The following is a 24,686-nucleotide window of genomic DNA, read 5'->3' as shown; positions in this document are numbered from 1 at the left end:
ACATGGGAACATGCATGCATAAATCCCAGTAACCTACACATATTACTGTGGGTCCAAGAAGTGACCTATCTTTACTTTTATTAGATTGTGAGAAACTTTTAAAATTTGAATAATTATAGAAATGCATGAAAATTCACATCATTTGTAATTGTACTACCCAGAAACTTTATGAGCACTGATATATTGATAAGATCCCTTCTCAATTTGTTATTTTTAGCAGGCATTTGCCCGCATACATACATTCAAGTTCTCAGAGCCTTAATCTGTTTTAACTAATGGGGTGTGGACCAGCTGATTATATGAAGTGACTTAGCACTCTTGTTTTGTTTCATATTCAGAACTACATTAATTTCAAATCATGAGAAATGCATAATGTTAAATGAAAAATATTTTCAGTATAACATATGCAACTTCTTTTCATATAATGGGAAAATAAGAGACAACAGTAGACAATATGTTGCTTATATATTTGGTAAAACTCTAAAGAAAAGAAGGACATAATAAATTTAAAAGTTCAAAGCAATGTTGTACTTCTCAGAGAAGAAAGGGTATAATATATGTAGGAACACAGGAATTTCACAGACAATGGGAAGTTCTATGTCTTAGATTGTCAGAAGAAACACAAGTGCTCAATTAATTATTTTAATGTAGATATGTCACATAAAATATTTAAGCAATGAATTTATTTCATATGAATTATGACACTACTTTATAATTAAAGAATATATATATGTGCATATATATATTTGGCTCCCAGGACACACAAAATATTCTGCTCCTTAAATGCAGATTTCAGCAAATATTTATTGACTGCCTGAGATAGGCCAGGCCTAGTATGAGGTGTTAGCAGGTTCAAAATGTACAGTTGAAGAGAGCTAGTCAGAGGACAAGAAGCAAATTTTACCCTTCCTGAAAACCCATGTGTCGGACCATAATATTATCAACTCCTGTCCCACCCAGTCTCACATTCTAGTAAGAAATAAGTTGATAAAAGTGGGGTTGACAATGTAGCTCAGTGATAGAGTGCATGTCTCACATGCAAGAGGCCTACCATTAATTCCCAGCACTGCAATCAATCAATCAGGCGATCAATAATAGGAAAATTCTAAATGCATTTCTGAAAGGAACCATATGTTCATATTTTAAAACTATATATGTGTGTATATATATATATATACATATATATATATCTTTATTACTTAAAATAAAGATATAGTTAACAAATGCTTTATTTTTAGTTTACTGTAATTATTGGAAATTAAAGATCTCAAAACACCAGTGTACACTGTTTGGCTAACCAACAACCCCATACCAACAAAGACAATGATGACAAAGCTAAGTGAACATATTCCCCACCCTCATGCATTTGACAAAAGCCTTCAAAATTCGCTCTTATAGCTAATTTGAAACACAATACATTATTGTTAACTATATCCTTTCTATTGTGTCCTAGAACACTGAAATATGTTCCTCCTAACCACTGCATAAGTTTAAACCCATCAACTAACTTCTCCCATTTACTCTCCCTTACCCTTCTCAGTCTCTGGCAACCACTCTTCTACTCTCTATGTCCATGAAGTAAACTTTTTTACATTTAACAGAGGAGTGAGGTCATATGGTATTTATCTTTCTTGACTGGCTTATTTCACTTCATACAATGTCTTCTGGGTCCATCCATGTTATTGTATCATCCTTTTGATGGCTGAAGAGTATTCCACTTATTACGCACACCACCTTTTCTTTACCCATTCATCTGTTGTTTGACATTTATGTTGATTCTAAATCTTGGTTGTTATAAAAGGAGCTGTAGTAAACATAGAAGTACTAATATCACTTTGATATCTGAATTTTATTTCCTTTGAATATATACCCAGTATTGGGATTGCTGTACCATATGGTAGTTCTATTTTTCTTTTTTTTTGAGGAACCTTCATACTATTTTCCATAATGGCTGTCCTAACATACATTATCACCAACAGTGTACAAGGCTTTCTTTTGCTTCACATCCTTCTGAGAACTTGTCTTCTTTTTGATAATAGTCATTCTAATTATCATAACTTGCTCATAACACCAGCATGAATCAAAATATTATATTGTACTTCATAAATATGCAGTTATTGTGTACAAATTTTAAAAATTAAATATCTAAGTAAATCATAATTATCTACTTTCTGAAGAAATGAAAAGTTTTAAAAATTAAACAACAAACTAAGGAAAGCAGAGTTCATGGCCTCTTTGTTAAAAGCATTAGTCACACTTTATTTTTTCTGGAGATTTCATCAATTTCAACTATTGTAGGACTATGAGCAGTGGGGGCCTGGAAATGTGACTGAGCCTTTGATCACAAATGACAATAAAAGTCTAGAGAATGACATAGTGTTTATTCATCCAAGAAAGCAAATGGACTGGTACTCCTAGGGAATTTTCATGAACCATCAAGGACATCTTTACAATGTACCAGTTGGAAGTGACTTCCTACTTTGTGATTTGGTGTGAGTCTGACAAAAGAGAGAGATGCTCCAAAGGGGTCTTTTCCTATAGCACAGGAAGTGCTAATGAAACTGAGGATGCACAGGTGCCTGCAGGAATACAGAGGAGGATCCCTGTGAGGGTTGTGTCCTGTGGGTTGTACAGAGATGCAAATAAAATATGATTTTCACTTTTAAGAACTTCAAAGTTTAACAAGGGCTGGACATGCAGATAAAAATCACCTACAAAGAAATGCAAAACACTGCTAATATTTCAGTATCCAAAATGATTAAACTGCTCCATAATGCTGAACATAAAATCCAAAATGGTCACCATGGCCACCTCTCCTGGTTTGGTCTCTGTTCTCAATTCTCCTGTCCATCCAAGAAAGCTTCCACCTCAGCTCATTTGTCTTTGCTGTTGCTTCTGCCTAGAACACCTCCCACACCTGTCAAATGTGCTCAGGTTTGACAAATCATGTATCACATCTCACTCAAAAGCCCTGGTCCAAGCCCTGCCAGGTTTTCTAAAATCAGTCGTACTTCCTCATTTTCCAAACCCTTACCCGTGGATCAATGTCACTATCTGACATTGTACTATGTGGCCATTTATTATCTTTTTAGGTCTCAGGTCTAGAACAGTGTTTGCCACTCAGCAAATGTCAAACATCTGATTCTTGAATAGTGAATAAATAAGTGAATGGTTATTTATCTCAACAAAGTATGAGAATGTGAGAGAATAAGCGATGGATACCAACTGGAAAATTCAAGCAAAAGTAATGTTTGTGCTGTCAACAATATTTCTACTGCACTTGGGTGCGCACTGGTGGAGAGAAAGGAGGAGGAGAGAAGGATGTGTGACACTCAGGATAAGCGAGGCACAGAGGAGGGTGTGTGGAAGCATTGGAAGAGTGTATTTGCAATGGAACAACACACAGTGGACGGACCACATAAGAGGTTCATATCTGGAGATTCCTGGCAATGCCATAACGTAGAGGGGAAAATTCCTCTTTCATCCTCTGCCATGTGTGCTAAATAGTTTTCGCTTCTGTTTTTGATAGCATAATGTATTAAAAATAGAAAATGACTTACTTAGCACCTAATGTATGCCAGGCATGATTCTTAAGAGTTTACATGTATAATAATGTACTTATTATAAATAATTGTGATTGTTAAGTGAGATAACCCATGTAAAGTATTTATCATGTACTGAGAGGTTCTCATTAAATACTGCTGATGATGATGGGTTTTGTTGCTGTCATCATCATATTATTATTATCATTGTTGGATTATCTCTGCCATGAAGGTATTAAGTTAGAATAGTCCCACTTTATCCTTGGGGTATCTGTTCCAAGACAAAAACTGAAAACCTAAACTGCAAGTAGTACTGAATTCTATGGATACTATGTTTTTCCTTATGCCTACCTCTTATGATGAACTTTTATTTCTAAATTAGGCACAATAGGAAATTAACAACAATAGTAAAATAGAACATCTATAACAATACACTAATAAAACTAATGTGAATGTATTATTTATGAAAATAATTTTTGGTGAATTATAATTATACATAATAGTGGGATTCATTGAGCTGTATTTGCACATGCACATAACATAATTTGATCAATTTCATTCCCTAGTACCTTCTCTTTCCCTCCCTTCCTTCTCTCTCAAAATATTTTAGTATGTACTGTACTATTGTCTAACATCACTATTCTTGTGTCTGGGGGCCACTATTAAGTAAAATAGGGGCAATTTGAACAAAGGCATTGTGATACTGTGACAGCATATCCAATAATCACAATGGCTACTAAGTGACTAACAGACAGGTAGGATATATGGTGTGGATACGCTGGACAGAGGGATGATACACTTCCTGATGGGATGGAGTGGATCAGTGAGAGATTGCATCACACCATTCAAAATGGTAAGCAAGTTAAATTTATATATTCTTTAATTCTGAAAATTTCTTTTTTAGTATTTATAGAACAAGATTGACCACAGGTATCAGAAATTACAGAAAACAAACTGTGGATGGGGGGTGGAGTACTACTATATTATTAGGCCCAATTTACAATAAGAAAACAAAAGTTTAGAAGGATTAGGATAATAATTTCACAGCTCAGTGTTAAGTCCTAACTTAATTTATACCAAGATCTCAGTTCATTTTTTTCTACTTAAGAATACATTCTCAGGACTGGAGTTGTGGCTCAGTGGTAGAGCACCTGCCTAGTATGTGTGAGGCATTGGATTCAACTCTCAGCACCACACAAAAATAAATGAATAAAATAAGGTCCATAAACAACCACAAAAGAATAAAAAACTCTCAACTATTACATTTTATAAAGACTTATAAAAGCTGAGCAAATAGGTTTAGGATAAACATTTATGTGTTGTGTTTAATAAAAGTATAAAGAAAACCCAGAGGGATAGACGCTTAGCTACTTGAAACTGACTAGGCTTGAACCAATATCCAGGGTTTCCTTGGAGTCCTATGATTTCATGTCTCCGGTAAGAGTCAAAAAATTACACCTTCTCTGGGCAATATTCCACACTAACCTGTATCCCACCTTTTTGTCCCTTCTTCCTTTGAGTTAGTAAGGAAACCCATGCTAAGAATACAAAGGTGAAGTTCTGTTGAAAAACGTGTGCTTAAAGGAACAGTATGAGCCAGAATGGCAATATCGAGGTGCACACAGGCATCAGGGGAATGCCTTACATGAAAAGAGGAGGCATCAGGGAAATTATTTGCTTCGGATAAAAATTCAAAAAAATATATAAACCTCTCAGCTTACCTTAATTCTCCAAGTCTTCCAACCACTAAACTCTGAAAGTAAGGACTGTCTTACCAAAATATTTGTAGGAACAGGAGAGAAGAGTTTGATTTTGTATCTCATGATTCTCTGCCACCTGCTCTGTAGCAAATCTATCATCCTGATGTGGTTCTTGGAGTGTGACACCAACTACTAATTATATATTAATAGTAACTAGCAAAGAAACTACTTTTTCAATACCAAAGGTAACCCTAGGGGCAGGGAAATGTCAAACTAAAGCCTAATAAAGTTGGTGCAAAATGCTCTAGGGGTGCAATGTTAAGTTTTCAGACATAAATGAAGATGATCCAGGCAGAAGAAAAAAAAAGAGAAAAACCTCACTTTCTTAGCATACACAGTGCGTAGTTTTGATTACTGAATAGAGATATGAAATATGTGCTAAATAATTCTTCTGAACAGCTCATTAGGCCTAATCCATCTCTGATTTCTGTGAGTCCATTAATTCCAAATATGCACCAGCTTATACATACACACACATTCACACATGATCATAAAACGCTGACTTTATTTAAAATGTAATATCCCAGAAATGGCAACAGGTAAAACTTCAAGTTGGATTTATGTATATTTTAAGTGTTTATAATTTTCAGATGTGATCCATGAAAATGACAAAGACTAGTGGACCCAAGAAGTATGACATTTCATTTATCAAATACTAGACCCTCAGGTCCAGATATGTGAGGGGGGGGCATTCGATATGGACTGTTACAAAATCACAAATATATGACAGCCAGGACAGTATCCAGAGGGTAACCATCAAGTATCTCCACACAACAAATAAAACTGATGCAGAGATGGGTTATTTGTTTATGGGATTGTTACTTAATTCTCACTTCCTGAAGTCTGTGTTCCTACCATCATTTGCTGCTTAATTTTGATGTTAAAATAGTTCTCAGAGACACTCAATGCCCCATATCACTTTTATTAAATTATATTTATTTTAACTAATACATAAAAACATAAAACAACCTATTTATGAATGAGGTACATTATGTAATGATTCATTCAAACTAAATATATCTTTCTCCTCAAATATTTACCATTTCTTTATAGTCAAAACATTCAAAATCTTTTCTTATTGCTTTTTAACAATAATGCACAGTCCAATAATGGACAGTACATTTTTGCAGTTCTGAGGATTGAACCCTGGGCCTCATACTTGCAAGGCAAGTGCATTAGCACTGAGCTACATCCCCAGTCCTGCAGTATCTTACTGTTATCTGTAGTCACCCTCCTGTGCAATAGCATACCACAACTTCTTATTCCAATCTAATCATAGGCTCTTTTCCTTTTTCTTTCTTTCTTTTTTCTTTTTTTAACTACTTGCTCCTTCTTCAGTATTAAGCATTCCTACTCCTGGCCTTAGACATCTTTTACCGTGTCATTAATCTTGCATATCATTCTATCTAGTACTTTTTTCCCAGGGATTTTGCAGTGGTCTCCCCCACTGTTCATAGTCCTAACCAAACTACATTCCCTGCCCCTCTCTGCACAGGAGGTAACTCTGTCCTCTTTGCTGTATTTTACTTTCTCTCAGTATTTTTCAGAGCATCATGCATTGTTTGGTGTTTTAATGTTTTTACCAGTGCAATGTAGATGTACATGATACTAGGGTTCATTTTAACATATTCATACCTGCACATAACAAAATTTATTCCATTTCAATCTCTAGAATTTCCTCTTTCCTTCTCATCTTTTCTCCCCCTGATCCCTTTCCTTTACTCACCTGGAATTCTTTCCATTATTTTTTTAATTTGTGCATTACAGTTATACATAAAAGTGTAATTCATTGTGATATATTCATACATGCACAGAGCATTAATGTCAATTTCATTCTAATGTTCCTCCCCTTACCACTCTTCCTCTCTTACCTTTGATTCCCTTCCTCTACCACACTCTTCTCCCTTCTATTTTCATGACATTCTCTTTTATTTACTTCCTTATTTCTCTCTAGTTTTTGCATATGAGAGAAAACTTGAGTTTCTGAGTCTGACTTATTTCACTTAACATGAAATTCTCCTGTACTACCTTTTACCAGCAAATGCCATAATTCCATTCTTCTTTATGACTTAGGGAAGCTCCATTGTGTATACCACATTTTCTTTATTCATTTGTCTATGGACCGACATGTAGGCTAGTTCCATAACATGTCTATTGTGAATTATGCTGCTATAAACATTGTTAGGCCTGTATTACTGTAGTATGCTGATTTTAGTTTTGGGGGGTAAATACCAAGAAGTGGAATTTCTGGGTCCTATGGTGTTTCCATTCTTAATCTTTTGTGGAATCTCCACACTGCTCTGCAAAGTGGTTGTAGTAATTTGAAGTCCCAGCAACAATGTATTAGTCTACCTTATTGCCACATCCTCACCAGCAATTATTGTTATTTGTATTCTTGACGACCGAATTTTAACTGGAGTGATATGAAATCTTGTTTATTTACCGAGAGCTGGCTCCTGCTAAGTAGAGTTGTGCATGTGGTGGGCAGCTCAAGGTCACCAAGGGGACTGAAGAATTAACCAAAATGCAACTGGCACTCTCTTTATCCCAACAGGGGCTTTAGTGAACAGCTTCAAGAGCCTGGAGGAAAAGTGCCTATACTAATTGGTCTTTGCAAGTTTTACGCTAGAATAAGATACTTATTTTTCTACTGTACACCAACTGCTGTTCACTAAAAATCACTCTGTGAGAGAACACTTGGCCTTTAGAACAATGTCTGGACCACAGAAGATGCCTACTAAAACTCCTGAAGCCACAAGGGAAAGCTCAACTATTTGTTCTCTAGGGATGCAGCAAGCCCTATCATGTGCCAATTACTAAGCATACAATAAAAACAATGAAAGATCCTTGATCTGGATCTTGGGACAGAGCCACCTCAGTTTGGAATGGCTCTCCACATTGCTTCTATTCCCTGTAAATCTCCTACCTGTGACTCTGCCTTACCCTCCACCAATTTCCAAACCTTCCTTTCTCTTTAATTCAGATTCGCATATAACTATCCCAACATCTGATTGTTCTTCAGCAATCTGACCTCTGACAGTGGTTTTCTCTCCCTCGTTTTCAACATTTTTAAGAATAAGTCCACAAATCATCCCATCTGTCTCTTTACTGGGTGTCAGTGCAGACACTGAGTGTTAGAATATCTCTAGCGCAAAGGTTACACTAAATAAGAAACCTTCAGCCATTAATGAGCAATTTGTCATCTAAGAGGTATTCTCACTAATTATAGTATGTCTCCGTTATCTCCATTATGGACATGTGCTAATTTGCTTCAAGGTAAAACTTTTCTTTGTCACTGCTTTTCACAGACCTACAGAGTAAAGCAGACATTTTACTTGGTCCAGAGATGTAAAGACTCAAGCAACTGAAAATCAAACATGAGGCTTCAGTTTGAAAAGGCCATGGCTCTCGCTTTCAGACACATGCAAAATTCACCAAAAGGCTTGCCAAGAAATTTTAATAAGTGCTTGGAATTTAAAAAAAAAAAATCTGTGTAGTACTATGTAAATGAAATCAGAAAATTTGAATCATAATAGTTGAGTGTTAAATTAGATAGAATAAAGGTAGCTACTACATCAAAGGAACTCCACAATCTCAGAAGCCTATATATAGGTTTATTGTTCCTTGGTGTAATAATCTAACAAGGTTCTGGGTCAGCTGGCAGGGCAGTGTGTGGGAGCCCTGCTCTGTACTGTCGAAGTCGTTCAGGGACTTGGCTGATGGAGCATCTGCCACATAGGATGCAGGTTTCCAAGGTAATTTTGGACATCAACATCCAGATGGCATAAGGGAAAAGAGCATGATGAATTTCACATGGGAGGATTTTATGAACCAATCTACACATAACTTTTGCATACATTCCTTTGGGTAATACTGTCACATGGTTGTACCTAAATTCAAGAGAGACTAGAAATGCAGCCAAGCGTTGTACCAGGGTAAAAAATAAACAATTTATGTATGTTTTGAACAGATAGAGATCTCTTTTGTAAAAGCAAAGAAGTGAACCAAGCAGAAAGGCTCTTGCCTCTCTTCCCATGACAGACACGGGGAAACTGAGGCTTGACAAGAAGCCTCTTATGGTAAAGTGAGGAAGAGTTGAAACCAAAACCCAGATCACCTTGACCCTGGACCACTAATCAGTTTCCAAAGACAATGAACCTTGCTAAGACTTTGCCAAAACAATTGCACCACCAAGATGTCTATGAAATGCACCAGTCCCAGTGTTCCATTTCCCACACTCTGTATTTCTACACATGACTCCCAGGATCACTATATGCAGAGCATGTTCATTTGCCCACAGTGGATACAGTTCATGTCAGGAACTTCCCACAGCCATATCAATGATGCTGGACATGTAAAAAGTGCTGGACACTATCCTGAGTACTTAACACTTCTGCTAGATCAGTGTTTTTATTATAAATGATGATAAACTGAGGCATAGTAAGATTAATCAATATTTGAATTGTCACACACTTGGGTGACTGAGACAGAATTTAAACCTGGGGAGGGGTCTGGATCCAGATCCTGTGCTTAGCCATTATCCTTTACAATTCTTCAAGGCAGGATTCACTTAAGAAACAGAACTTAAAATAAAATAATGGACATAGTGTAATTTGTTAAATTTCAGGCCCACAGCCTGATTGCTCTCTAACTGCCACTTCCTTCCCTTCTCCCCCAAGTTTGTAGGCCTTGGGCTAGAGACAAATCCTTATTTTCCTGTGTTTATTAGATTTCCTATAAAACCCCTTGTGAAAGTGGATATTTAAAGGCTCTTTAGATTCCACACATGGAGACTTTATGAAGTGTGTCACACTGCCCCAGTGATTCCCTCCTCGTTCCACTCTCTGACCTAGAAGACAAACCCAACAAAAGCTCCGCACCCCTCCCATTGCCCATAGTTTTAAAACACCAGAACTCATGCCAGTACAGATAGAATAGCTTCCTCTGTCTAGTAAAAGATAAACAATTTTCACTGTTAATAGCCTACTATTATTCCTAATAAATGTTTCATTCACTCAACAAATATCCGTTAATATATCCCATGTTCCAGGCAGTAATTTAGTCACTATAAATGAGAGCAATAAACTCAGTGGCCTGGTGGATCTTACATTTTAGGGGAAGAGGCAATAAATAAGTAACAGATGAATAAATAACAGACTTTTCTAAGTGTTAAGGGCTATGAAGAAAATTATAGCAAGGTAGGAGGATAGAGTGATGTGGGGCTGGGGAGGGCTATTTCAAATAGCATGATCTGGAAGGCTTTCTTCAGGGATGGAATATTGGGGCAGACATGTGAATTCCATGAGCGGTCCAGCCCAGGCATTTTAGCAGATCTTGGCAGAGCAAATGGACTTGGTGTGTTCCAAGTGCATAGCATGCATATGGGTGAGGTTATACTGATAGGAGGAGTAGAGAGGTCTCAGGTAACTAAAATACCTTTTATGACATTGATGTGTTGCATTTCATTCTGAGTGTAACTGAAAGTCACTGTAGAGTTTTGAACAGAGAGTCACATAATTGATGTTCTTAAATGATAACTAGGATTATTGAATGGATAATTGACTCTGGAAAGCAGGAGTGGAAACAAAGATTAGATATCACCGTAAGAGCCTAGGAAAGACAGAATGGTGACGTGGACCAGTGAGGCTGAAGATGGTGAAAAATGATCTCATTGAGGTTATCTTTTAAAATCAAAAACAAATTGGATTTACACATGGATTAGTTGCATAGGAGAGAAAGAAAACAAATTAATAAAATACCTGTTAGAATTTAACTTGAGCAACTAAGGGATAGTGATGACATTTTCTAAGATTGGAAATGGCTAAAAATAAATGGAGAAAGCTAGATAGTTGTGGATAAAATGTGACCAGTGTCAAGAGCACTAGCTTGGAGGACTCCCATTTTAAATGTCATTTAGGCCTACAAAGAAGATCTGTAGGTTAACAGTAGGATAGACAGAATAGAGGTCCAGGAATGTGCTCAGGATAGAAAGTAAATGACTGCAGCAAGGAAAGGCAGTGGGTGATATGGCCCTGTGGTGTGTGCTCCACCATCCATGGAGATTTTGAGGTACACAGAGAAAAAAACATTCAGAAGGCACAATGAATATCAAAAAGGACTCCCATCCAACTTTCAGGGCTCTGGTAAACAGGGTGTGGAAGGAAAACATCGATGGTAGAGATGGCTCTAGAAGTGGAAATAACCCAAGAAAAATCAAGGTTTCATTTTAAGAAATAAAAATGATAGGGGCATTTAAAGAAGAGGCAGGTGACATGAAAGCTTTGCTGATTAAGGATCATGAATTGCAGAGAGTAGAAGGGTTTTGGAATCAGCAACAGGTTTACAACTGAATGTGGATTTTGGATATATACGACCATGTGGTGGTTTAGATACTGGAAGGTGCTGCGTGACCCAACGGGTGGAGGTCTTTGACTTCTGAGGAGATTGAGAAACCTAAGACCCAGTAGGGTTTGTCCTGATGATGCTTGAGGGAAAAGAAGAAAATCAGTTCTAATTATATCTCTAACCCCAACCAAACTCTCTGGCATTTGTAACAGAGAGGCTGGAATCAGGACTGGAAAAGGATGGTAATCCCAAGAGCATTCCATGCCCAGAAATCTGCTCCATGATCTGTCATGGCTCATGTCATGATTGGGGATTGGGTCTAACCCAGGTCTTTCTGTAGTCCTTTATATATGATTATCATTACTTAACAAAACTCTTTCTTTTCATTACCCAGATGTACCAGTTTCCTAGGGCTGTACCAAACCTGAATAGAATTAAACAACAGAAATTATAATCTCTTGGTTCTGGAGGCTGGAAGTCTGAAATCCCAGGCAAGGTTATTTACTTTCTGAAATCTATAGGGAAGAGTTCTTCCATGTCTTTTTCTAGCTTCTGGGTATTTGCTGACCATTTCAACATTACTTTTCTTTCTGGTGCAACACTCCAACCTTGCCTTCACTGTCACACAATATCTACCCTGAATCGTGTCTCCTTGTGGTCATCTTTTTATGACGACATTAGATGAATTCAATTAGAAGCCCACCTATTTCAGTACAATCTTTTTTAACTACAGATTTTTTGTCCCTAATCTAAAAATCTAAAATCCATAATGCTCCAAAAACAAAAACTTTGCAAGCACCAGCATGACATCACAAGTTGAAAATTCCACACCATGAAACTATGTGAAATTATTTAAAAGATTGCATAAAATTGCCTTCAACCTATGTGTAAAAGTATGCATAACACACAAATAAATTTTGTGTTTAGTATTACATCTCATTGCCAAGATATCTTATGCATATAAGAATACATATTAAAAAATCTGAAAAATAAGAAAAATAAGTCTCAGACATTTTAGATAAGGGATAGTCAGCGTGTATATCTACAATGACACTATTTCCAAATAAGTTCACCTTATAATGTACACAAAAAGGGATACAATTCAACCCACAACATCATGGTACTGCTATTTGCAGTGTCCATGATATAACGAAATTTAATTTAATTTGAAACAATGGACTGAATTAAAAATAATTTGCATATATTCTCTTTCTTACTCATATGCTCTTTTTTAGTTCAATTCTTTCAAATTGAGCTCTCCTGAGGAGTAAATTTGTCCAAAGTTGATTATTCTGAGTGTGAGAGCATTTTTCCACTTGGGTCATACATTATAGCCTGTCTGAAAGCCAGAGAAGATCAAGAAATTATTTTCAGACAAACACATCTTTCTTTGCCTCCATGGGGCCAACAAAGCTTTGTCTGAAGGTTGATTTCAGTTTTATAATTTTCCATCATTCTGTTGATTGATGCTGTTTTCATTTTAAAATCTATTATTTTTTAAATCCATCACAAGAATGTAAGATTAATTTTCATGTTCATTTCATAAGACAAATCTTAACCCTCCTCAAAACCTTTCTAAACCAAAACATTTTACTCTGACAAAAAATTGGCCAAATACACCTAAATAAATCCAAATAACTCAATCACATGAATAAATGATTTGGGAGAAAAATATCAGGGAAAACTGAGACTGCTACATATAATAGTTCATTGCTTTCTAGTGAATTCAAGCCCTTTGGCATTGGGTTAAGGTGAAAAAGACCTTCTGTGGTCTCACTGGTGGATTCTGAGTTTCCAGTGCAGGAGGCACTGGTCTTGCTTCAAACTTGCCTAAAAGAAAAATCACCAAATCCAGAGGCTTCTTTCTGTATTTTCACATCACCATGAAAGCTCTGCACCTGACCTCCAAAGGTCAAGAGATGTGGGAAGAGGAAAAAGATTAGAACCAGAGAACATAACAGATGGAAGGACTTAAGATCCCCAAGAGTTGACATCCCAACTCGTTTTTATCCAGCAGATGTCAGTGGAATTATCATGGGAAAATCAGTCCTCCAAGGAAAAAGTGTCTATTAGGACAAAATCTGTATATAATTTCCTGATAACCTACTCCAGGAACTATTCTGTATGACTTTTCTGGTGGGAAATTCATGTTCAGAGCCATGTACTGTCACAATTTGCTATACAACCATCTTGATAGGAAAAATGAAAAAAAATTTTTTTTCTCACTCCCTCTCAGAATAAAATCTTTCAGGAAGTGAATTGAACTGCATAAGATTCCTAGGATCTAAGTAGATGTGCAGGAGAAAACAGCAAACTGAATGAAGCAAATAACAAACCAAACACCACAATTACAGGAGGGTGAAAGGAATTTCTTTCTTTCTAGATCTTTCTGAATTAAGACATAGTATACCTATAAAATTCAGTGAGCCTAGTGCCCTAGCACAGATCTATAATCCCAGTAATCAGGAGGCTAAGGATAGAGGATCACAAGTTTGAGGCCACTCTGTACAGTCTAGTGAGATTCTATGTTAAAATTTTAAAAAATTAAATAAAAAGAAAGGGCTGCGGATGTAGCTCAGAGGTAGAACACCCCTAGGTTCAATATCCAGTACTGCAACAAAAGAAATAAGTATGTATAATGACATGGGTGTCTAAGTTACAACAATTTATGATGAAAATTGCTAATGCATATATGCATATATATGTTATACATATACATTTATATGCATATATATTTGGACTAAGTTATAACTATGCACTAAGCCATGCACATTATTTCAATTTATCTCAAAACATCCAACAACACTTTGAGATAAGTAACAACCATCCTTTTTAAACAAGGAGATGAAAAACGTTGCAGGGTTATCACTCAAAGAGCTAGAGTTAGTGAATTCCTGGCTCTCAGTTGGCTTTCCTTCCAGAATACCACTCCTGATAGAATATAAGTCAGTAACCCCTTGTTCATTGGTTGTGCTCTCATTGAATTTCTCTATTGCTTCCTTTTCCTTTTGATACATACATGCAATTTGAAATAATATCCTAAGCCCAATAAATACTAGTTTCCTAAAAATAGCATTATTTGCCAATGTATGTGATGTTGATGACATTATTAGTATTATCAGTTATCTATTATACAGTGGGAACCCATCAACTTGCTCCTGAGGAACGAAAATTACCTATGATGATTTTTAACCCAAAAGAACAAATATGTTGTTGGAATGAATTGTATATTTTTTTTGGTATTTCCTAAGAAAGGTATGTATTACTGGAACCAAAAATAAAAAGAGAAAGAAAGAAAGGAAGGGAAGGGAAGGAAGGGAAGGGAGGGGAAGGAAGGGGTGGGAAGGGATACATACACCCAGGCCCCATCCAGTCTGTTCCAATGTCATGATATTCAGATGCACTGGTTTGTAGAATTCTAACAGAATTGCTTCTACCTAGACTTGTTCAATATTTCATTCCAGAGAAACACATAAAAATGTTCAAGAAATTGTAAACTCTGTGGGAGAATCCAGGATTGCAAATATCTGAGGCAAAAAGCTGGTGGAAGAACCTGGAATAAGTCCTCCTTTGAACAAAGCAGAGCAATTCTGGGATTTTCTAAGAGGGACCTCTGGAGGCCAGCTAGGGTTCTATTTCTCTATGCCAGAACAACATAAATACCTTTACACTCATAGGTCCCATTCCTGAAACACTTCAAGAAAGGGGCTTATAGTGCACTGTGACAAGAAGGAATAACCAAATTCACTATGTCCCAGTGGGAGAGGAACTTGGCAATGAAGAAAAGAGGACATAATGGAGACAAGCACTCTGGTACAAGAGAGATGGCCGAAAAGTCAAACACAAGTGATTCCAAGTCCTAGGCCCCACTACCATCTGAGCATGTGATCTGGGAAAATACCTTACTTTGCACAATTTTTTTTTAGATCTATAAAATCAAGATACACTTGTATGCCCCTCATGGAGCACCTGTAAGGTTTAATGAGATTCTGCTTTCTATGGTTTAGATTGAAAGTGTCTCCCAAATGTTGAAGTCTTGGTCCCCAAGGCAATAATGTTCAGAGGTGGGGTTTTGGGAAGTGATTGGATAATGAAGGATATAACCTCCTCAGTGGATTAGTCCCTAGATGAACTCATAATCTGATGACATTATTGGGAGGTGGTGGAAACTGTAAGAAGTGAGGCCTAGTTGGAGAAAGTCGTCACTGGTGTCTTGTCCTTGGAGACTATATCTTGTCCCCATCCCCCAACCCTTTTCACTCTCTCTCTCCTTTATGGCTGGCATATAGTGAGCAGCTGCCTTGCTCCAGTGCATCCTTCCACCATGATGTTTCCACAAATGCAACCCACCTACTATGGACTGAAAACAATGAACCAAAGCAAATATTTCTTCCTCTAAGTTGATTTTCTCATGTATTTGTCACAGCAACCAAAAGCCGTCAAATATAGCTTGTAACATGCTCAGCATAGTGCTTGACACATAGGAAACACAGTTGGCCCATATTGAGTCAGAGCTGGAGCGTGAGAAGACAGGATTTTGTGCCAGACCAAACCAGCAGTCAGAAGAGAACATAGTGATACATGTCCGCTAATAGCATCAGAAGCACTGGCAGTCCACAGGATGCTTTGGGTCTTAGGAGGAAAATGCCAGTCTTCCCTTAGACACATGCAATCCTGAGTTAGGGCTCACAGCTCGGTGAAGGATTATGTGCTGGATGTAGTTCTTTCACCCTTCCAGAAGTGCTCCTTGTGCAAGACTGCTTACCACTACCTTCATTATATGTAAATCCAGGTGGGTGGACTCCCGGATCTATGCAATGTTTTAAACTCCAAAACACTGTACTCTTAAAGGAGGAAAAAGGAGAAACATTTCCACAAAGTACCCATGAATTAGGCTCCAGTGATAACTGGCATACTCCTACTCCTTCTGCCCCATGGTTGGTTGAGTTTTTAGCTTTCTCATTTTAGTTTTTGGCTCCTCAACGGGCTCAGTGTGCTTCCAGGAGCCTTCCTCCACAGATCCATCTGTCTACGTTCCTCAGAGCCACAGTCCACCAGCTGGATGCCTGGCAAGTCCCTGAGGTGAGTACACAGTGGTGGTTCCTGGGAGGGAGCAGGGCAGTTGACATGGCATATGTTTCCTGAGTGGTGTTGATATTCCAAAGGAGTGAACCAAAAACAATGGATCAATAGTTCTACCACAAGAAAACCACTACAAGGGGAACCTAAAAATAGAAAGATGGGCAGAGAGGTGCTTTTCTGTACCTCTCCTTACCTTGAAAAACGAATTTCCCTGAAGTCTACCTGGGGGTTGAGTACATTAGCAGGAAACAAGAGCAGAGTCCTCAAGGGCATAGGGACTGCATAGGGAAGTAACCCGGAAGGAGGAAGGAATGTATCATGGCACAGGTAACAACTAACAGACAACCAATGTAATCCACCTGTGTGTGGGGTAGAAAGACACCAACTGAATAAAGTATGTATATTTGGTATTTGCCTACCAGTACCTCCACCACAACCACCTCGCCCAAAAGAAATGACTCAGGCAAAGGAGTGATCCACTAACATGACCAAGGAAGAACAAAACAAGACAATTGGGAAGAACAGATAGGCAAGGGAAGTAGCAGTGTTCTCGGGAATTTATTTCTTGATTCATTCATGCAACAAATATTTATTAAACACTTTCTAGATTCAAGATGTTAGTGATACAGTGCCAAATAAACCAAAGAATGGACCTATTCTCAAGGAATTTACCATTCAATTAGAGAAGACAGAACACATATAGATAACAAAACAAGTAAGTGAGATAATTTCAGAGGGAAATGATCATTCCGAGGAAAAATCCAGGAGGATACTGGTGAAAGTGGTATGAGATTATTTTGATTTCATTATCAGGAAAGGTCTCAGTTAGGGGGCCTCAGTAAGCTTTGGCCAAAATAGGAAAGGGTTTTCTAAGGAGCAATCTGGGATGGGGTATCCCTAACACTGGAGATAACCAGAAAGGGAAGTCTCTGTAGCTGGAATAAGTTTTCTGTGTTCATGAAACAGAAAGAATTCAAGAGTTTACAGCAAAGTGAAGGGAAAGGAAGGGTGGGAGGACTGTCACTTAGACTTTATTAGCAAATACAATGGGCCAAGGCATGGGCTCAGCATTGGGATGCAAATCTGAAGAAGACACAATTTGCCTTCAAGAGGCCTTGGGGTAGCTACAGAGACGAACAGAGACTCCATCTTCTTATAAAGTGAAATGTTAAGTGCTTTCCATGACATGTACATGGTGCCACAGCTTCCAAAATCTGCAAGGAGATTCTCAGGGTTAAATCAAGAATCAAAACCACATTATTCCGTATTATTCCATGGAGTTGTCATATCAAAACTCAACTTTTATCATATACATTTCTCAAACCTTTTATTTTTAACTCATCCCAGAAAAAAAACGGCATCATTCAGTCTCAAAGTCTACAGTCTAGACACACGACAGAAGGTGAGTTCCATCTTTGATACTCACCCAGGCAACAATTCACTTTCCTAGTTGATGTTTTATTTGGGGAATCTCTGAAATATGAAACACATGCAGTGAAATTACTGAGTGATGTGTTCATGCTTAGTGAAGATCTCTGAATGACACCCACACAGTTAACCATTTCAGATTCTTAGCAGCCAATGCCTTTGCTTTTCCAATACCCAGGTGCAGTTCTACCCACAGAAAGTCTCTGCTCTGACAGAGGGCACTCTGCAGAGGCCAAATGCAGACCCCATAGGCCATATTTAAGGCCATATTTAAGAGACACATTAGGACTCAGTCTCTTGGCTATCTTCTTGTACATAGTTTGCTTTTTAGAGTTGTACCCAAGTCCTTTGAGGGCAAAGTCCACAAGAGAGTGGAAGTCCTTGCACTTTTCCACACCCCTGTTCAGTGGTACATGAAAGAATCCCTCAGGAAGTATTTTTTGGTTGACCACAATTACATTTAAAATAAAATGATAGAGAAATGCAGTAAGGACTCAAATTGAATATAAGCTGAGGGATATTTTTGTTTTGTTTTCATCTATCTATTCAGCAAACATTTGTAAGAACCCAATCTTTGCTTTTCTGAGACCCGCTCTCAGTCCACAGCAAGAGAGAAAGTTAAACAATATTTCAAACACAATCTAAGCTAAAATGTGTGGGCAGACATCAAGTACTACCAAGGAATGAGGGGAACACAGAATTCATAGGACATGAGAAGTTGGAGGGAGGCTTGGTGTACAGAGCTGGGTAGTGAAGTCTCAAGGCAACACTCCATCCCTGTTACCTTGTGTGATTTTAGGTAAATTCTCCTTCCTTGGTTTCAACTTCCTCATCTGTAAAATGGAGGATAATTAACTCTGTTTTACAGAGTTGTGAAGATTAAATGTTACTATGTACATAGAATGTGCTTACCATAGTAATTGATCAATAATCAATAGTAATATTCATTTTATTAACATTATTACTAGTGCCTCCTAATATAGCTTAAACCTTCCTAACTGTGCCACCTTAATAAAGTAATGCTCACTCTTCATGCCTTAGTTTACCTATCTGTAAAACAGGGATAATAATTATCATAGGAACTACATTATAGAATTATTATTAGAGATAAAAAGTAATGCTATGAGGGTGAGTGACAGGTTAGATATTATACAAAACATTTAATACTCCCTAACAAAAAGTGAGCACTTAATAAACCTGACTAGTATTATTGTTGCAGATTCTGTTTTATGTAGCCTCACTTTCCTCAGAAATATGCATACAGAATATCAGCAAGAGGGCAGAAAGTGTGGGAGATTGCAAATTATTTGCAATTCTTTTCAGACTGTCAATGGCATGTTACGGTGAAAGGTTACCCAATACCTCCACAAAATCATTAGAGCTAATTGGACAAAGTAAAACATTAGAAAAAAAGTTTCCTCAAATTACAATCTGTTCCTGAAGCCTTTATTCTTTGGGGACTATTAAAAAAAAAAAAGTCCTAAAAAAATGACACTAGTGAGAACAAAGCAGAATAAAATGAATTAGAGCAAAAAGTCCTCTGCTGGTTATGAGAGAAACTACAATCCCACAGCAAGGTAGATTAGGGTGGCCTTCCAAGACACAGTAGACATGATTAAGTAGCTTGGTCATGATTAAGCAAAAAAGAGAAAGAGAAAGGAAGAGAGAAAGAAAGAAAGAAGGAAAAGAAGGAAGGAAGCAGGGAAGGAAGGAAGGAAGGAAGGGAGGGAGGGAGGAAGAAAAGGGAAGGGAGGGGAAGTAAGTATACACATTACAAAACTCTTCTACACACACATTAAAAATAAATAGAATAATCCATAATCCTGAACCACTAGATTGTAATGTAAAATCAGGTTATGTGGAAATTTAGCAATTACCTCACAAACCAAATACATTCTGAAAGTTCTATTTGCCTCTCTGAACATAGAATTAGAAAATTTAGAGTCTATTTTAGCACACCCCCAATGAAGCAACCTTCCTTATTCTAGTGCATTAGAGTCTAAGAAGGATGACGATAATCCCAAGAGGCAGGAGTTTCCTACACACAGGTTGCACATTACACCAGGTGCCTAATTATGACCTTAAATCAGGGTCATGGCCAATAGTTGATGTCAGTTAGACCCTTGTTCATCTAATCCTTGCCCTAGAAGACTCCATCTACTATGAGGGTCTTTCTTCTGCATATCAGAAACACATTCAATCTCTGGAACTGTCATAATGGCAGGGGCTCTTTTAGCAGGGTCTTTTCATGTATGGTCAGGTTGGAGTCAATTCGAGGATCTAGGGAGAAAGCCCCGCTTTGTTTTCATTTGTTCATCTATACTCAAACAAGACCCCTGTGTGGAGAGCATATGTATAAACACAAACAAATATTAATGCTTGAAAGAAACAGTCCCCCCAATTGGGATAGAAAAGATGCATGAAAGGAAAGACAAAGAAAGAGAAGTCAGCTAGTACCTGATAATGTCATTTTAAAGAGAATGTGCTCCCCACCTAGGCCTGTCCCGTGGCTCAGGATCTGCTGAATGCAGCCACGCTTTGATCTTTGCAAAGTTCTGATTCTCTGATTCTCATGAGCTTTGGGGGCTACCTTCTGAAGACCAGATTGCGGCTATTCTTATCTAATCCTCCAGATAAGAGTCACTGTTGATATTTGGTATTTATTTATCTCCAAATCTCTATTTAGCTGACTACCTTTTACCTTCTCCTTGAGGGGAAAAATCCCATTTGTATTTAAAATGGTTCCCATAGTAAGATGTCTCTATTTTGTCCCTAGAGGACTCCACCTCACAGCCCAGGATTAGGGACAAAGGAGTCATCCAGAGAACATTAAATTTTCTTGACTATATTACTTGAGAAGTTCATTTTTATTTTTCTATTTATGTAGTCTAAAATCACTGCATATTTGTAATTCCCATTAAAATCCCTTTATAAAAAGATAGACGACCATTTTGGAGAGGGGGCAACTGGGTGTTTTATCTTGGTCCAAAGTAATCCCTAAAGAGCTCAGTGGAAGAGGTGGGCTTCTTGAATGAATGAGTAACTAGGAGCTCAGTGGAGCTCAGGAGATGTAGCTCCCCAAAGACAAAGGATCACGGATCCTTGCAGCTCTGCATGGTTCCTTAAATCACACACTTCCTTTGGCAATATCCAAATAATTCAACTCTGTATTTCCGGTGACCCCTCCTCAACATTTCCTATCCTATGGGAATCATCTTAACCAAACAATCTAGTTTTAGAAGAACAGCCCTCAGTGGGTAAAACAGTGGACACCAGTACCAAGGTTATCTTTCCAAGAATCTTCATGTGCAAAGGATGAAAATACTGTCATATTTCCTTGTGTTTATTTCGATTGCCTGGTTTGGAACTTTATTAAAGAGGACATATGAAGTAAAAAAAAAAAAAAAAAAGTCAGAAAAGTCATTCCATGAAGCTTTCTAACTTTTACCCCATGATTACTCTTTTAAAAATTCCAGAAAGTAAAATTTCCCATTGCAATCATTAAGGTGTTGCCCTCATGTGAGTGGTATAATTTGTCAACACTGGAAATGGAGTTAGTGTTTCTGTAGGGAAAATAATCAGAGAGATAGAATCGCCCTACTTTACACAAAGCATAGCCAAGATTATCCCCCATCCCAGTTCCTCTAAACCTTAACCCCAAAAGCCAGTTGGGACCCAGCTCAACAATGAAACCTAGTTTCTGTTCCACAGATGAGTTTGGCACACACCGCTTTGGTGAACAGCCTGAAAAGAGCACAATCCGTTAGAGTAAATGACATTTTCCAAAGACAAATCAGATTCCATGACTTCGGCCTCAGAAAACCACGTTCAGACAGGAGAATGCATCTCGGCCCACCAGCTCATGGCATGGAGGCATCCTGGCACAGACAGGCCCAGGACAAAACAGAGGCTCTGCCAGAGTCCAAGAGCTCTAGCAGGCAACTCCCTATGGCAGGAGGAGTGAGGGCATTCATAGCAAGCTAGACCCCTCCTATGGGACTCATTAACTTCAGAGAAGACTGTTCACACTGAGCCACAGCCAGGTCCCTAGTCACTATGACCACCAAGCTCAGTTCAGAGGAAGGCGGGACCACTGCCCTCAATCTCAGAGACTCCCTGGCTCAGTCACCCCTCACCCTTACCAAATCACTGAGCCAAGGAGGTCAGTTATGCGCGAACAGATCACCACCAGAATCTGAGCGTTTCCCTATGATTGTCACATCCCCAGGCAAAGTACCCAATTCGTTTATGAAGTGTGCAACCCAGGGAACCAACAATCTCTCTGCCAGCCCTGGCATGCTCTAATGCACACACCTGCACCCCTGCCCCTCACCCCCAGGCCATACAAATCATCGTCAATTCGGAGAGTGGCAGTTCCCTACCTGAGGGTGGCGCTCTCCCCCTGCCGGACCGTCACGTTGTCCATAGCTTTGGGGAAGGTGGCATCTCCGCTGCGCACGGGCACTCCTGTGGGTACAAGGAACAGCAGCCTGAGAGACACGACCACGAGGCACTTCCAGGGCAGGAACAGGTACCCACAGACCCCCATCCTCGACAGTCACAACTTCCCAGAACTCCGGCAGATGCACGGCACACGCCCCCTGGGCGAACACAGGAAGTGGGTGGGGTGGGGGGGACAGGCACAGGGACTGAGCGGTGAACTAGCCGCAACCAGGAGGCGCGGGGAGGAGAAAAGCGCGCAGACTCCTCCAAGTCTAATATTCCTCTCTCAAATCCAGCCTCAGCTTGCCAGCGACGGAGAACCAGTTTCCACGGAAGACATCCGAAGGGGGCTTTCTCCGCGCCGCTTGGGCCAGGGAAGGTGGCAGAGAAAGGGGAAGCGCGAGACAGGTGCAAGGTGCACGTTTCAGGAGCCGCTTCTTCCCATTAACAGTTCAGACATGGCACTTTGGAGAGGAAGTAAGCACTTTGGTACCAGAAAAGGAATGGGGGTGGGTTTCATCCAGCTACCCAGATGTGGACTGCAATTCCTCAGTTCAAACAAGGGGAAATCCAACACTTTCTTTGTAAGTTTCCGAGAAAGGCTGGTCACCAGAAACAATATGTAACAATAGCAGATGGAAAGTAGAGCACGCAGGAGGCGACCAGGGTTGTGCAAGGAGACCGCTAAGCAGGCTTCGTGCAATCCAGACCCGGAGATCCTGCCGCAGCCGCCTCGGTCAACTTCCTCGGAGCCCAAATAGGCGCTGCAGCCGCCGCGATCAGGGCGGTCTCGGCGGGGCAGTGGCCTCGGTGGCGGCCGAGGCAGGAGCGGTGGGGTAGAAACCGAGTGCGGCGGCCCCTTGCTCGCTCTCTGGCTCGCTGGCTCGCTGGGGAAGGCGAGGCGCAGCCGGTACCGGAGCCGCGCGGACGCCACGCTCAGCGGCCGCCCCCGGCCTCCGCGCCGCCTTCCTCCCGGGAGCAGCCCCGACGCGCGCGGGCCCCGACCGCCGGGGTTGTCATGGCAGCAGCTCCATCCCTGACCGCTACTTTCTCCCGGTGCCGACTCGGAGCTAGCAGGCGGGCGGGCGGCGCGGACTGCGCGCTCATCCCGGCGGGTGCGGGGCGCGGGGCGCTGGCGCCCACCTTAACCCCCACCGCGCCAGGCCGAGGCGGTGCACCAGCACAGGCCAGGAGTTTAACCATTTCCCCCCTCGAAGAGCGGGCATATCCAAATTAAGAAGAAAGACAAAGTTATCACGCAGTCTTAATAAACCTGAGACGTCTTAATAAGGCTCACAAACTAGAAAAGGAAGACACTGCTGCAAGCATACATACACCTTTAAAATACTCAGATTAAGTCCATTAGCATTGAGAGTAAATTCAGAGTGTTGGATGTTTTAAAATCATTTTTTAATTCAATAATACAGCTCCCACCCCTACGACCACCCCTTTCCCCAAAGCTACGTAAAACCCCAAGGACTCAATACTACCATTCCACCATTCTAAATAGAGTTCTCCCATACATAAAATGGGGAAATCACAGAAACCTCAGTGTGTGAACACAGGTAAAGTCGCAACAAAATGTTGGTCAAGTTCTGACAATGGCATTCTTAATAAAGAATTGTTTTGTGGACAATGAAAGATGCCAGCACTGCAGAAGTGCTCCCTGGGATGGATGAGTGTAAGCCTTTGCTTTATTTATAGCGCAGACTCCCAGGTTCCCTGGGCTTCACACTCTTGCACAGCTGATTTCATCTTTAAGAGGTGTGGTTTTTAAAATTAATCTTGAAACTCAGGAAAAGATTGAATATGCCTTAGTTCCTTATGGTCCTCCACTCTGCCTGTTGCTGGTCCTTCTGTGCTGAGGTTATTGTTTCTCCTGTCACTTCAGCTCTGAGGGAATATGGTATGGGCCCATTACTGGGCCTCATCCTTGTGCAAGTGAGCAGAGAAAATCAACCAACTCGTGGGTAATAGACTCTCTTCTAAAAAATTCCCAAATCTGAGATTCCACTACATAGCAAAATTCTCTCTGATTATAGAAAGGAGACATCAGTGGATTTGTCTTCTCGCTGTCCCCTGACCC

At 39.5% G+C, this 24,686-nt stretch overlaps 1 protein-coding gene across 1 annotated transcript in view; it reads right to left on the bottom strand.

Moving 5' to 3' along the window:
• Positions 1-23,643, bottom strand: part of Ntm (neurotrimin) — a 419,452-nt gene extending 395,809 nt beyond the window's left edge. Inside the window, 1 exon segment of the mRNA XM_047516378.1 lies at positions 22,540-23,643. Coding sequence (XP_047372334.1) covers positions 22,540-22,706 — 167 coding nt within the window. The 5' untranslated portion in view covers positions 22,707-23,643.
• Positions 23,644-24,686: the final 1,043 nt, after the last annotated feature.

This window comes from Sciurus carolinensis, chromosome 11 (assembly GCF_902686445.1).
Source record: "Sciurus carolinensis chromosome 11, mSciCar1.2, whole genome shotgun sequence".
In the NCBI taxonomy this organism is placed as follows: domain Eukaryota; kingdom Metazoa; phylum Chordata; class Mammalia; order Rodentia; family Sciuridae; genus Sciurus; species Sciurus carolinensis.
The sequence above is the reverse complement of the archived record's forward strand: the minus strand, read 5'-3'. Positions and strand labels throughout refer to the sequence as shown.